Source organism: Chiloscyllium punctatum, chromosome 12 (assembly GCF_047496795.1).
Source record: "Chiloscyllium punctatum isolate Juve2018m chromosome 12, sChiPun1.3, whole genome shotgun sequence".
In the NCBI taxonomy this organism is placed as follows: Eukaryota; Metazoa; Chordata; class Chondrichthyes; order Orectolobiformes; family Hemiscylliidae; genus Chiloscyllium; species Chiloscyllium punctatum.
This window is the reverse complement of record NC_092750.1, coordinates 13,265,986-13,281,036: the sequence shown is the minus strand read 5'-3', so window position 1 is coordinate 13,281,036 and position 15,051 is coordinate 13,265,986. Positions and strand designations below refer to the sequence as shown.

The window sequence follows — 15,051 nt, the reverse complement described above, 5'->3', positions numbered from 1 at the left end:
TTAGTATCACAGAACAGAACCACAACAACTATTAGTATCACTCTGTATTGCAAACCAGCTAACTGACCACTTCCCCACCCAATCTGAGAGGATAGACTAGTAAATGAATCCCACATTACCTTTCCTGATCATGGGTTAATTTACAGAATACAGCTAACACTGCTACCTCTCAGTGCCAGGGATTGGTTCTTTTCCACCCTCAGGTGACTGTCTGTGTGCAGTTTGCACATTCTCCCTGTGTCTGTGTTGGTTTCCTCTGGGTGCTCTGGTTTCCTCCCACGGGTCCAAAGATGAGCAGGTTAAGGGTAGGTTGGCCATGGAAAATGTAGGGTTAGATGGATTGGATAGGGGACGATGGCTCTGGGAAGGATGCTCTTTGGAGGATTGGTGTGGACTCACTGGGCTGAATGGCCTGCTTCCACATTGTGGGATTCTATGATTGCATATGTCTGTTTCCTATCTCCAATTCCCACCATTTTGCAGTCTAGCAGTTTCTCTTTGTAAATGCTCCAGATTCTTAATTAACTAGCTCTTCACTTGTGTACCTCAGCAATAAAGCTAACACACTCTTAACACAGATGTGGCCTCAGTTTAATGTTGTCAAAACAGGTGCAGACCGAGGTGTTTGGCAGTATTCTGTCTCTCCCTTTGGAGAGAAAACCTTTGCTAGACATCAGAAGACATTGCATCGCTGATACAAGGCTTGCTCCTTGGAAGCCAACGAGCTCCTTGTGCCCATTTATGTGCCCCCCACACCCAAATTGCAATATGCTCTGGCGATCTCTTTGATAGCCATGTGTGCTTACAGGTCTAAGGCATGAGCTAATGACTGAACAACAAAAAAAAAACCCCAAAGAACTGCGGATACTGGAAATCAGAAACAAAATCAGAAATTGCTGGAAAAACTTGGCAGGTGGCAGCATCTGTGCTGATGCTGGGTTAACATTTTGGGTCCAGTGGCCCTTCTTCTGTTCTGCATGTTAACGCTGCTTTCTCTCCACACCTTTCCTCACCAGACCTAGAGTCATAGAGGTGTACAGCATGGAAACAGACCCTTCGGTCTAACCCGTCCATGCCGACCAGATATCCCAACCCAATCTGGTCCCACCTGCCGGCACCCAGCCCATATCCCTCCAAACCCTTCCTATTCATATACCCATCCATATGCCTCTTAAGTGTTGTAATTGTACTAACCTCCACCATTTCCTCTGGCATTCCATATCCGTACCACCCTCTGTGTGAAAAAGTTGCCCCTTAGGTCTCTTTAATATCTTTCCCCTCTTACCCTGAACCTATGCCCTCTAGTCTGGACTCCCAGGAAAAAGACTTTGTCTATTTATCCTAACCATGCTCCTCACGATTTTATAAACCTTTATAAGGTCACCCCTCAGCCTCCAACATTCCGGGGAAAACAGTCCTAGCCTGTTAACCTCTCAATTTTTCCAGCAATTTCTGATTTTGTTTGTGAGGTAATGATCACTCCCTTTTGAAAGCCACATTCCTGACTGAAACAGCTCTTAACCTCAGCTCTACCTCTGTATGTCATTTGTAGCCCACATCCTCACCACTTTGGCAACTTACACCCAGACCTACTGCAATGTGGTTGATTCTAACAGCTCCCTGACAAGATCAAGCAAGCCACACAATTCAAGGGCAGTTAGAGGTGGCTGACAAATGTTGGCCTTACTTGCGACACCCAGGTCACATAAAAGAGTAAATTAAAAATCTTCACCCTGCCCCATTGCTATTCCATCCCCCGTCATGTGTTTGCCAAGCTTCTCCGTAAACACCGGGGATGGCACTGTGGCTGAGTGGTTGGCACCGCTGCCTCACAGTGACAGGGAACCAGGTTGCATGTTGCATGTGGAGTGTGCACATTGTCCCCGTGTCTGCGTGGGTTTCCTCCCACAATCCAAAGATGTGCAGGTTAGGTGAATTGGCTAAATTGCCTATCGTGTTCAGGGATGTGTTGGTTAGGTGCATTAGTCAGGAGTAATTGTAGAGTAATGAGGATTGGGTTTGAGTGGGGTACTCTTCGGAGGGTCGGTGTGGACTTGTTGGGACGAAGGGCCTGTTTCCACACTGTAGGGATTCTATACCTGTACACGTTCCCTTTGGCTGGCAGGTCTCATGTACTAACTGCTCTCCCGATTGGCATGTTTATTTCTTTCAATTCCTGATTAAAAACACACACAGTTGCGGGCATGTGAAGAAGAGAGATAGGGGCACATTCACATTCCAAGCCAGAATGAGGTGCAGCCAAGCGTTAGTTCATGTAGCGTGGACCTGCCTGAAGGAGCTCTTGCTTCTGCAAAGACCTCCAAGAGCAGTGGCCTTTGCACCACTTCCACAAATATGCCAACCATCCTGTTTTTCACTAAAACACCCTCACGATCTAAATGCAAAGTATCAAAGGTTTTCATTCAAGAGGAAATAGTTTTAATTCATGCACTTCTCATGTGGGCTGCTTTTTTGATGGATCACACCAGCGATACATCTATCCAGAAGGATTTGCACTGTTGTATAACATCAGTCTCCCTTTGGTCTTGCATTAATTCTCTGAGACTGATCTGGGCTCTGTTTCTCTGGGTTGACCATCAGGTGAGTATTTTAAGTATTAATCTAGCACAACTGGAGAGAGATGACTTCAAGTTACTCCAGTGGGAAGCAGCTATAACCTAACCTACCAGTTATGATTCTGATAGGATCAACTGTCCACTGATGTCTGTATTGTTTTAGGGGTTAACTGGGTAAAAGCCAGCATTAAAACCAATGCTGGAAGATTCAATTAAAGCTAAGAGAATATACAGCAAAGTATTCAGCTCCAGGCAAAAATCTAAAGAGTGATGCAGTGCTCCCTGTTTACCTGGATAGATGCAGGTCTAACAACACTCAAGAAGCTCAACACCATCAAAGATGAGGTAGTCTGCATGATTGTCACCGTAACTATTATCTTCCATATTCACTTCCTCCACCGCCAATACCCAGTGGCAGTAATGTTGAGAGTATGGTGGTGGAAAAGCACATCCAAGGATGCTGCCTGACCTGCTGTGCTTTTCCAGCACCACACTCTTGACTCTAATCTCCAGCATCTGCAGTCCTCCCGTTCACCCAGTGACAATAGTGTCTACTGTCTACCAGATGCACTGTGGCAACTCCCCAAGGCTCCTTTGACAGCATCTTCCAATCCTGTGATCCCTACCATCTATAAAGACAAGCAGATGCATGGAAAGACCACCGGCTGCAAAGTCCCCTCCAAGGCACTCACCACCCTGACTTGAAAATATATCACTGTTCCTTCACTGTCACTGGGTCAAAATCCTGGAACTCCTTCTTTATGAGCACTGGGTGTACCCACCCTTGATGGACCACAGCAGTTCAAGAAGGCAGTGCACCACCACCTTCTCAAAGACAGCTGGAGATGGGGAATAAAGTCTGGCCCACAACTCGAGAAGGAAGAGCTAAACAAATTGGCGCATGTCACCTTGTCACGCTCCACATGAACCTGCTCTCCTCCCACCTCACCTTCACTGCTCCCTTTCAGCAGATCCGAACTATCAATCCTAAACACGTTTTCAAAAAGCATGATTAAACCCGATCAGTATCAAAGCATAAAATTGAATGAAAGATGTCAATCCGCCCTCACCAATGAGATGGCAGGAAGATGCAAAACACTGGAAGGCTGAAACCTGAATAGGAGTAGGTGACAACACTTGACAAGTCTGGAGGGGAAGCAGAGTTTAGGGATTTAATATTAAGGTTCCAAGATGGGTGGGAGAAGGTACCAGAAGAGGGGTTTCACACCCAATCTGCCACACATATACCCACCACCAGTTCCCTGGCAGAAAACATCAGGGCATCGGATTGACCTGCAGTAAAGAATTCAGACCCTTTTGTGACAAATATAAGTATTTAAACTCAAATGTCCTGAGCTGAGAAAAGAACTGTCAATTCCCTCTTTATTTCACTCCTAATCCCTTTTGCTAACATCTTTGACCCAAATGAGTGCAAAATTCCCAAGAATATGATTCCAGCATATTGGCAATGTAGTCAGTTTTCATGGAATTTTAATCCTGAGAGTGAACTTGCATTTATAGCCAAGTTAACTCACTGCTTTCTGTAGCACGTTTGAACCATGTCATGACAATTATCAACGGGTCTTCGGGCTGACTAAAGTCAAATTCCATATTTATTGCATGGCATTCCTGTATTTATCCATGTTTTGGGGATTAGGTTCCAAGATTCCAATCGTTTTCTTTCCTATGAGAGAAATGGGAAAAAAAAACTAGTTGTAATTATTAACCCTTTCATACAGAATTGTCGAGGTCTGGTTGACCTTGTTCATTGTTAATTCATTGGTCATTCCTCAAGGTGATGAACTTGGGAGATTCATCAGATCATTCTTAATCTCATTGACTGGTGAGTAAATTCACTGGGCAAAATGGCCTGCTTCAAGTCCTTATAGACTAAGGTCTATTACTTAAAAAGCGGCAGCACGGTGTCTCACAGCACCAGGGAGCTGGGTTCGATTCCAGCCTCGAGCGACTGCCTGTGTAGAGTTTGCACATTCTCCCCATGTCTGCGTGGGTTTCCTTCGGGTGCTCACAGTTAGGTGAATTGGCCATGCTAATTGCTCATAGGGTCAGGTACATTAATCAGAAGGAAATGGGTCTGGGTGGGTTTCTCTTCAGCGGGTCGGTGTGGACTTGTTGGGCCAAATGGCCTGTTTCCACACTGTAGAGAATCTAATCAAATCTAAATACAAAATCAGGGTATCTGAAGCTGCTATTGAGTGTCGGTGATGGAAGGAGTGAATATTTTTGGATGTGGTGCCAATCAGGTGAGCTACTTTGTCCTTGTTGGTGCCAAACTTCTTGAGTGTTGTTGGAGCTACCCCCATCCAAGCAAGTGGAGAATATTCCATCACACTGCTGACCTGTGCCTTGTAGATGTTGGGGAGGCAGGAGGACTAAGTTAATCGCCACAGGATTCCTCGTTCTGATCTGCTTTTGTAGCCACAATACTTAGGTGGCCAATCCACTTCAGATTTTGGTCATTGGTAATCACCGAGATGTTGATGATTGGGGTTCAATGATGATGTTGTATTGACTATCAAAGGGTGATGGTTAAAGTCTCTCTGGTTCGAGATGGTTGTTGCCTTCCACCTGTGAGCCACGTGACAGTTGCCAGCTAACATCTGTCCAGCTCTCGCTCCATTTGGACATGGGCTGCTTCAGAGTCTGAGGATTCGCGAATGCTTCTGAACATTGTGTAGTCTTCTGCAAACATCCCCAGCTTTTGACCTTTCTTTGAAAATTTGAAGGAAGCGGTGTTTGCCATGCATCTTGTCCTTTACACAGTGGAAGTTGCAGCTGTTGCAGGATGACTTGGCTAATGTAGTGCACCAGTGGTGTTAGGAGATATATGTCTACTCTGCTGAACAAGCTGTCAATCAGGCGACCCGCTGTCAATCACTTTGATCACTAACTGTCTTCCATTTCACTCTTTACTCACATCCTGTAGATGCCAGTAACCCTATCTCCATCAAAGGAGGGAGTAAGTCATCATTGTAAGTACATGAACAGAAAATTCTGCCATCCTGTCTCCAAAGATGTGCAGGTTAGGGTGAATTGGCCATGCTGAATTGCCCCTAGTGTTTAGGGCTGTGTAGGTTTAGTACATTAGTCAGTGGAAATGTAGAGTAAAAGGGCCGGGAAATGGGTCTGGGTGGGTTATTCTTCAGGGGGTCAGTGTGGAGCTCTTGGGCTGAAGGGCCTGTTTCCACATTGTAGGGATTCTGTAGGGATTCAATGATATTGAGGCTTATGTAACATGTTTCCTCATTCCCCCCCCATCCCAGATCCAACCCTCCAACTCAACACTGCACCCTTGAACTCCCACCTATATATTTCACCTTCCCCTCCAACCTATCATTTTCACCCCCACCATCACCTACCTATTGCATTCCCAGTTACCTTGCAGCCAGCCCCACCCCTCTCCCATTTATCTCTCAGCCAACTTAGGCTACCCCCTCATTCCTGATGAAGAGCTTATGCTTGAAACATCGATTCTCCTGCTCCTCGGACGCTGCCTGACCGGCTGTGCTTTTCCAGCACCACACTTTTTAACCCCACTTACGTAACATGCCAACGAATGGGACAAAAATGAGTTTTAGATTTCAATGACATCAACATTATACCATGTAGAAGCAAATTCAGTGCAGATCAAATCCCCGTTCCGCATGAGATTCTCTCAGTCATGGACTGCTTTTAACTAAACTCGTGTTTATCTGTTAGACTTGTGTGATGCAACCGAAATGCGGGACAATCTTATCTTGATTAAATATTCCAGAAACCAAATGGATTTCTGTTACTGTTTATTTTTGTAAGTCTGTTCCCACTGACTGCAGGCTTGGTAACTCGAGGATATAGATGGGAGATAATTGACAAAAGAAGCAGAAGGGGAGAGGAGGTGAGTTTTGGTTTCCCAGACAGCTTCTGTGCTCGGCGATGTGCTGCTCAAAAGGATGGTGTAAGCAGACACGATCGGCGCTTTTGAAAGCCAGACTTGAAGCATGGGGGGTGGGAGGGGGTGCGCAAGGACTAGTAGGGCAATGAGGAGGGCAGTGGGAGGAAGTGGATACTGCCTTCAAAAATCTAGCACAGGTTTGATAGGCTGACTGGTCTCAATCTGCGTTGTATTACCTTTGACTATGATTGGTAGGTTTTTGGCCACCGTGGGATGGAGTGAAGTAAGGCAGCTGTGATCTTACTGGATTCTAGAGAAGGTTCAAGGAGCGAGTAGATCTGCTCCTGACCATTCTGAAGTTCTTACTTTCCAACTTTAAGTACGTTTAAGTCGTCATTGGACAAGCATATGGACATACATGGAATAGTGTAGGTTAGATGGGCTTCAGATTGGTATGACTGGTCACCGCAACATCGAGGGCCGAAGGGCCTGTACTGTGCTATAATGTTCTATGTTCTGTGTTCTTACGGTTCTCTGCAACGAGATTGAAATGCATGGTACCTCATCCATTCACCCGATGTCTGTCTTCTCTTTCTGTTACAGGCGGAATGTGCCAACTTTATTAAGGTGCTGCATCCCTTCAACAGAACCCATCTGTATACCTGTGGGACTGGTGCTTTCCACCCTGTCTGCGCCTACTTGGAAGTGGGGAGCAAATGGGATGTGAGTGGTGTCCACTGCTATTTGCTTTAGTTGGTGTGAGTGGGAGTGTGTGTAAGGAAAAAAAAGAGTTTCCAGCATCTGTCTAGGCTCCTGTGATGTGAAAAACTCCCTTGGGTCCAGTCTTCATTGGGATGTAGAAAGGCTACAATGGAGAAAGAAAGAAGAGATGGAGAAAGTGTTTTGGTTTTAGTCTGTGACTTGAGGCCATCCATAATCGGGACGATTGTGTCACCAGAGTGTTGTATCTTTTACTACTTGGCATCAGTTACCAAGGCAATCTGTGTAAAGCGATGGCTTAAAAGACGTACAAAATGTACCCAGTGTAACCCCACACATGTGGCCATATCTGTTCTGGGGAGTAACCACCTGTGAGCATGTGGTATGTATAGACATGTGTGTATAAGTATATGCATTATATGCAGTGTGTGTGTGTATGTGGTATATCAATGTTTTGAGAGTACACACACACACACACACACACACACACACACACACACACACACACACACACACACACACACACACACACACACACACACACACACACACAGACACACACACACACACACACACACACACCATTCCTGCATGCAGATGTGTTTGTATTGTGTATGTGCTGCAGTTGGCAGCTCCTTTACTGTTGATCTTGGAGATTTTGGCCTTAGGGTATCGCAGTGCTGGCTCCTCCTCTTGGCTGCTGCGCAGATTCAGTTGTAAAGTGAGCCCAGTGAATTCCCGCAGTGAGTCTCAATAAATCAAAGTGGTCTCAAAGGTTGTGCAGTTACAAAACAATATTAGGTTTGAATCCACTAACCAAATCCCACTCCCATTGACACTAATCCCACTCCCATTGACACTAATCTCACTCCTACTGACACTAATCTCACTCCTACTGACACTAATCCCACTCCCATTGACATTAATCCCACTCCCATTGACACTAATCCCACTCCCACTGACACTAATCCCACTCCCACCAACACTAATCCCACTCTCACTGACACTAAACTCAATCCCATTGACACTAATCCCAATCCCACCAACAATAATCTCATTCCCCCTGATTTTAATCCCAATCATACTGACATGAATTTCACTCCTACTGACTTTAATCCTAATCCTGCTGACCCTTATCCCACTTCCTCTGTCACTAATCTCACTTCCTCTGACACTAATCCCACTTCTTCGGACACTAATCCCACTGCCACTGACACTAATCCCACCCCTACTGACCCTAATCCCACTCCTGCTGACACTGACCACATTCCTGATGCCTCGAGTTCCACTCTCAAGGGCCCTAATCCTACAGCCGCTGACCCTAGGCCTTCGCTGACGGCCCTAACCCCAATTCGCTGTCACTGCCTCTAATCCTGCTCTATTTGACAGCCCTATTGTTGTTCCCACTCACACTGACCTGAATGACCTGTGCCCATCTTCCAATTTGTTTACTTCAGCTTGTATCTTGGATGTTCACTCAAACCGTCATCAAGTTGATGACAGAAGGCAAAGAAACATGTCCTCTGCCTTTCACCAGCCCGATGACAGGTGCCAGAATCTGAGCTTCCTCTCTCCTGTTTTATGTGCATCAAATGTCAGTTGCGCAACTCACCTGTCTCCTTATCCTTGGCAGAATAATGTTGAGCGAACAAACGTGCCTGTAACTGCCATTAATATTTTTGGTCTGACCACAGAAATATGCTGCCTGAGTAGTTAATTAAGTTGTAAAATTGGTTTAACGCTCTGCTTAAAAAAAGCAATAACTTGCATTTATACAATCGCTCCCACTGTTGCATGTCTGAAAGCATTTTATAGACAATGAAGTCGTCTCAAATTGGAGTCACTGTTGTCAGGTCAGAAAAGTATTCATTAAATTTGCACCCCGATAGTTCCCATAACCAGCATAGTAATAAAACAAGATAGCCTGCAATTAAAAATCCTTGAGGTAAAAACAATGACTGCAGATGCTGGAAACCAGATTCTGGATTAGTGGGGCTGGAAGACCACAGCAGTTCAGGCAGCATCCAAGTAGCTTCAAAATCGATGTTTTGGGGATTCCTGATGAAGGGCTTTTGCCCGAAACGTCGATTTCGAAGCTACTTGGATGCTGCCTGAACTGCTGTGCTCTTCCAGCACCACTAATCCAGAATTAAAAATCCTTGTTGAGGGATTAATGATGGCTAACACGCCTCAGAGAACAACTCTGCAGATGCAGGGCAGTACTGAGGGAGTGTGAGATTGTGTGGCACTGCCTCAGTACTCAGTTGGGATGGCATGGTGGCTCAGTGGTTAGCACTGCAGTCTCCCAGCACCAGGGACCTGGGTTCAATTCCAGCCTCAGGTGACTGTGTGGAGTTTGCACATGCTCCCCGTGTCTGCTTGGGTTTCCTCCACGTGCTCCGGTTTCCTCCCAAAGTCCAAAGACGTGCAGGTCGGGTGAATTGGCCATGCTAAATTGCCCATAGTGTTAGGTGCATTACTCAGAGGGAAATGGGTCTGGGTGGGTTTCTGTTTGGAGGGTGGTATGAACTTGTTGGGCCGAAGGGCCTGTTTCCACACTCTAGGGAATATAATCTATTGCTGTGGGGCTGCCTGGATTAGATGGTCAAATTGCTGATGCCTGACTGATTTAGTGCCAAGACAGATGTGTTTCCATATGAAGGAGAGCTGGGAGCACAAAGAGACAAAATGCAAGGATTCAATGTGCTCAGGTTGGCTATGAGGTGCTGTCAAACCCCATCTGAAAAGTCAATAGCAGTTATCAGGGTTACTGGTCAGTACCAGGCTAAAAATTCAAACTCTGGCTGGTGTGGGGAGTACAGGTTATCTCTGTCCCCTTAGCAGGACACATTAGGATAGGTGGATAAATGTTGAACAGAGAGCCGGATTTTAAGGAGTGTCTGAAATAAAAGTAGAGGCAGAGAAAAGAGAGTGTGACCTGGTGGTGTTTTAATTTTGAGCAGGCCAGGGGTATAAAACACAATCCCATCTTGTGGGTGGTAGTTGTATGAATTCACTGTGTGTAGTATCTGATATTGCCCAAATACTAATCATTTGCTGGACACCATTTTAATCTTGTTCAAAGGAGGTGAGCTGACTTTTTCACCTGACACTCCTCAGGCCTAGGACGCAAGGGAGTTTTCCTTTTTCATGTGCGGTTTCTCATGTCCTAGGTCCTGATGAGTGTCAGACATAAAGGTTGGACTTTGCCCCTCATTCGGACAATGTTTTGATACGACACGCTGTGAGTGAAGACGTGCCTTCTCAAGCTATTCCTGCCTGCCATTGTACAGGTGCAGTAGGTGGTCTCTATCTAAGAAAGGATGTTCTTGTTAGGGAGGGAGAGCAGTGAAGGTTTCCCAGACTGATTAGATTAGATTAGATTCCCTAGAGTGCGGAAACAGGCCCTTCGGCCCAACCAGTCCACACTGACCCTCCGAAGAGTAACCCGCCTAGACCCATGTCCCTCTGACTAATGCACCAAACACTATGGGCAACTTAGCATGGCCAATTCACCTGACCTGCACATCTTTGGACTGTGGGAGGAAACCGGAGCACCCGGAGGAAACCCACGCAGACACGGGGAGAATGTGCAAACTCCACACAGTCAGTCGCCTGAGGCTGGAATCGACCCTGGGACCCTGGTGCTGTGAGGCAGCAGTGCTAACCACTGAGCCACCATGCCGCCCTGTTGTATGAGGAGAGATTGAATTGGTTATGAGTGTATTGGCTGGAGTTTAGAGGAATGAGGACTGGAATGTCATAGAACACTATAAAATTCTAAAATTCTAGCAGGCCGAGATGCAGATAGGATGTTCCATAAGATTGAGGAATCCAGAACCAGGGGTCAAAGTCTTAGGATAAGGAGTACATCTTTAAAACTGAGATGAGGAGCCATGTCTTCACCCAGAGCCTCTGGCATTCAGTGGTTGAGGCCAAAACAGATGGTATTTTCAAGGATGTAAATATAGAATTAGAATTATGTTTATTGTCGCATGTGCTCTGGTACAAGGATACATGACAACAGTGAAAAGTGTACAAAGTTACCATTTCTGATGCCACCATGGGTACCAAAGATACCTAGATACAAAATCTCAGGTATAAATGAGAAAATACAGAGGGACCTTGATTATTTGAACGTTGAATATCCAAATTTTGGATTATCTGAACAAGATTGCAAGGTCCCATTGCTTGGCTAAACTGTGTTATCTGGCAATTGATTATCCGGAATCCCATTATCGGAACAAAATACTCCCTGTCATTCAGATAATCGAGGTTCCTTTGTTTTCAGCATTACAGGCCTTCTAAAGCAGGGAGGCCACACTGGGCCTCACCTTGAGGCTGGGAGTCCATTGAGTCCATTCAGTGATCAGCCACGATTGTATTGAATGGTGGAGCAGGCTCAGAGGGCCGAACGGCCTCCTCCTGTCTCCTATGTTTTCATGCGTTAACAAAGCCCAAGCATCTCGCTGGTATAAACAGGTGCAAATGATCACTCGATAATTGTATTTTCAACAAGGCTAGGTTCCAGCAAAACAATGAAGAGAGGACTGACAGGAATAAAAATGTCAGGCTGTGGTTTTTGGATTAAACTGATAGATCCCAGTTCCATTTAGTGGGCTCCAAGTTAAATTGAGGAAAATTCCTAAGGGGTATTAAAGTCAATCCTCATTGGCTCCTTATAGTATTAAAGTCAGATTGTCACAGTGACTTGAATGGAGTCCAAGGGGCTGGAGATTTGTTTTCAATCTGTTTTTCCTCCTATGGTTTCTCACATTCATAGCATTGTACAGCCAGCTCGATGAGCAGCAGAAACAGCATCAATACCAACAGGAGTCAGCCAGACTCCAACAGAAACCAGCCCCAGTGCCAACAGGGGCCATCCCCAACTCCAGCAGAAACCAGGCTCAGTGCCCACAGGATCCATCCCTGCCTCCAGCAGGAGCCAGCCCCAATGCCAGCAGAAACCAGCCCCGGCTCCAGCAGGAGCCAGGCCCAATGCCAGCAGAATCCATCCCTGCCTCCAGCAGGAGCCAGCCCCAATGCCAGCAGAAACCAGCCCCGGCTCCAGCAGGAGCCAGCCCCAATGCCAGCAGAAACCAGCCCCGGCTCCAGCAGGAGCTAGTGTCAACTCCAGCAGGAGCCAGGCCGAAGTGCCAACTAGCAGGAGCAATCCCTGACTTCAGCAAGAGCCTGTGCCAACTCCCATTTACCTCTCCACCCTGGAAGCTCCCAGCCTCATTCCTGATGAAGGGCTTTTGCCTGAAATGTCTATTTTCCTGCTCCTCGGATGCTGCCTGACCTGCTATGTTTTCCCAGCACAACTCTAATCTTGTTGAACTTGGGGTTACACTTTAAGGTTCGCCAAAGAGCCTCTGACGTGATTTATGTAAGGAAGAACCTGCATTTCTATAGCACCTATTTAAATTCAAAGTCACAATCCCAGTGAAGCACTGTTGCTGAGGCGTCATTGTAAGTGCAACAGCCAGTCTGTGTGCACAGCAAGATCCCACTAACAGCAGCATGATAATGGACTGATCATATTTGCATGATAATGTTTTTAGTGATTTAAATACAGAAGAGGGCTGCGTTTTATTGGCTGATTGGGTGTAATTAGGATGACCCTGTGTGTTGTTTGCTGGTGAATGTCCGTCTTACTCCGGGGAAGGTGAAGAAGACTCCGAGCAGAAGTGTTGAAAATTCTGAGGTGTTTTGGTCGAGTGGGTGCAGTGTTCCTTTGCTGTGTGTTTGATAGTGTGAGTCTGTTTGCTGTTTGAGGCTCTCTGTGCTTGACCAGTTAAGCCTGGGTGTGGACTCAGTGAAAAGTAAGTGATGGAAGTTGCTGGAAGGACTGAGCTATAAGTGTGGAACAGATCATTTAAAATGCTGTGAATGAAATCTGTTCCACATGCAGAGACTCATATCATTGTTAAATGGCACTGGGATCATAGATTCCTACAGTGTGGAAGCAGGCCAGTGGACCATCAAGTCCATGTTGACTCTCTGAAGAGCATCCCAACCCCACCCACCCAGCGTGCTCACTATGAGCAACTCAGCATGTCCAATCCAACTAACCTGCGCATCTTTGGACTGTGGGAGGAAACCCACACGGGCAGAGGGAGAACATGCAAACTCCACACAGGCAGTCACCCAAAGGTGGAATTGAACCCAGGTCCCTGGCGCTGTGAGGCAGCAGTGGTAACTGCTGAGCCACCGTGCCACACTGATATACAGGCTTCAACAAAGTGGTAAAGGAAGGGTGATCAAAGAAATTGGGAATTTGAAGACTCCTGCATGGTTTGTTTTTTGACTGAGAGATACATCCTCGCTTTGGGATCAATCCATTTTTTAATCAATCTGCTCAGAGGTGCTGTTGCATGCCTCTGAAGCAATTGGAGCTTGAGCCCAGATCTCCTAGCTCAGAAGGAGGGATACTGTCAGTGCATCGCAAGAACTCCCCACAATCTATTTATTTATTGATGCTTACAGTGCTTAAGTAACGAAACCTGAGACTCAGAGAAAAAGTAAAGAAACTGTCGAAGGAGCTGAATGCATGGAGCAGGCATTTTAACACCTGCATTAAAACCTGTTACACACATAGAAACTTGTGTCCAAGACTGGAAGTATACCACAGCAAGTAGGGCAGTTTCGAGGTCAGTGTAGAGTCAGTAATCACTGATCATAAATTGAAAATAATTGGAAATCGAAGTGGGGAAATATGAAATTATTGTGAGATTATGGAATGGATTATCTGAAGGATTAGTAGATTTAGATTCCAGAGGAACTTTTGAAGGCAACTGAACATGTAGATTGTGAAGAAGCAAAAATGGCCTTTATTAGAGTGATATGTACTTCTTGTCAGATGAGGGAGTTTAAGGGTTACAGCGGATTATATCTGCCATAAATGCTGTTGGCTGCAAGTCTTATCAGATCGAATGGATCAGTTGGAGAGACAGTTAGAAGCAATGAGGAATTTGCAACAGCAACAGTATGTGATGGATGGCAGTCAACTCTAGGAAAGGTAAGAGAGGTAGGCAGCTAATGCAGGAGTCTTTTGTGGATATATCCATTTCAAACAGGTATGATGTTTTGGAAAATGTAGGGGGTGATTGATTCTCAGGGGAATGCAACACGAACAGGCAAGTTTCTAGTATTGAGACTGGCTCTAATGCAACGAGGGGTATGTCGGTTTCCAAGAGATCAATTGTGTTAGGGGATTCTCTAGTCTGAGGTACAGACAGACATTTCTGTGGCCAGCAGCGAAAAAGCAGAATGGTGTGTCGCTTCCCTGGTGCCAGGATCAAGGATGTCTCAGAGAGGGTGCAGAATATTCTCACAAGGGAGAGAGGGCAGCAAGACGTCATTGTCCACTTTGAAACCAACGATATAGGAAGGGAAAAGGTTGAGATTCTGAAGGGAGATTACAGAGAGTTAGGCAGAAATTTAAAAAGGAGGTCCTCAAGGGTAGTAATATCTGGATTACTCCCAGTGCTACAAACTAGTGAGGGCAGGAATAGGAGGATAGAGTAGATGAATGCATGGCTGAGGAGCTGGTGTATGGGAGAAGGATTCACATTTTTGGATCATTGGAATCTCTTTTGGGGTAAAAGTGAACTGTACAAGAAGGACAGATTGCACCTGAATTGGAAGGGGACTAATATACTGGCAGGGGAATTTGCTAGAACTGCTTGGGAGGATTTAAACTAGTAAGGTGGGGGGGAGGGGGGGTGGGGGGGGGGAGGTGGGACCCAGGGAGAGAGTGAGGACAGAGATCAATCTGAGACTGATACAGTTGAGAACAGAAGCGAGTCAAACTGTCAGGGCAGGCAGGGACAAGGTAGGACTAATAAATTAAACTGCATT

The 15,051-nt window shown here is 45.9% G+C and overlaps 1 protein-coding gene across 6 annotated transcripts in view; it reads left to right on the top strand.

The window, feature by feature from the left end:
- Positions 1-15,051, top strand: part of LOC140483603 (semaphorin-3A-like) — a 413,310-nt gene that overhangs the window by 351,903 nt on the left and 46,356 nt on the right. For 3 of the 6 annotated variants that reach the window (XM_072581862.1, XM_072581860.1, XM_072581861.1), the window contains exons 5-7: positions 5,524-5,569; positions 6,410-6,471; positions 7,072-7,191. In XM_072581862.1, the coding sequence (XP_072437963.1) occupies positions 5,524-5,569; positions 6,410-6,471; positions 7,072-7,191 (228 nt within the window). Of the gene's footprint in view, positions 1-5,523; positions 5,570-6,389; positions 6,472-7,071; positions 7,192-15,051 lie in introns of all 6 variants that reach the window. The other 3 variants (XM_072581864.1, XM_072581865.1, XM_072581863.1) reach the window with 3 other exon arrangements.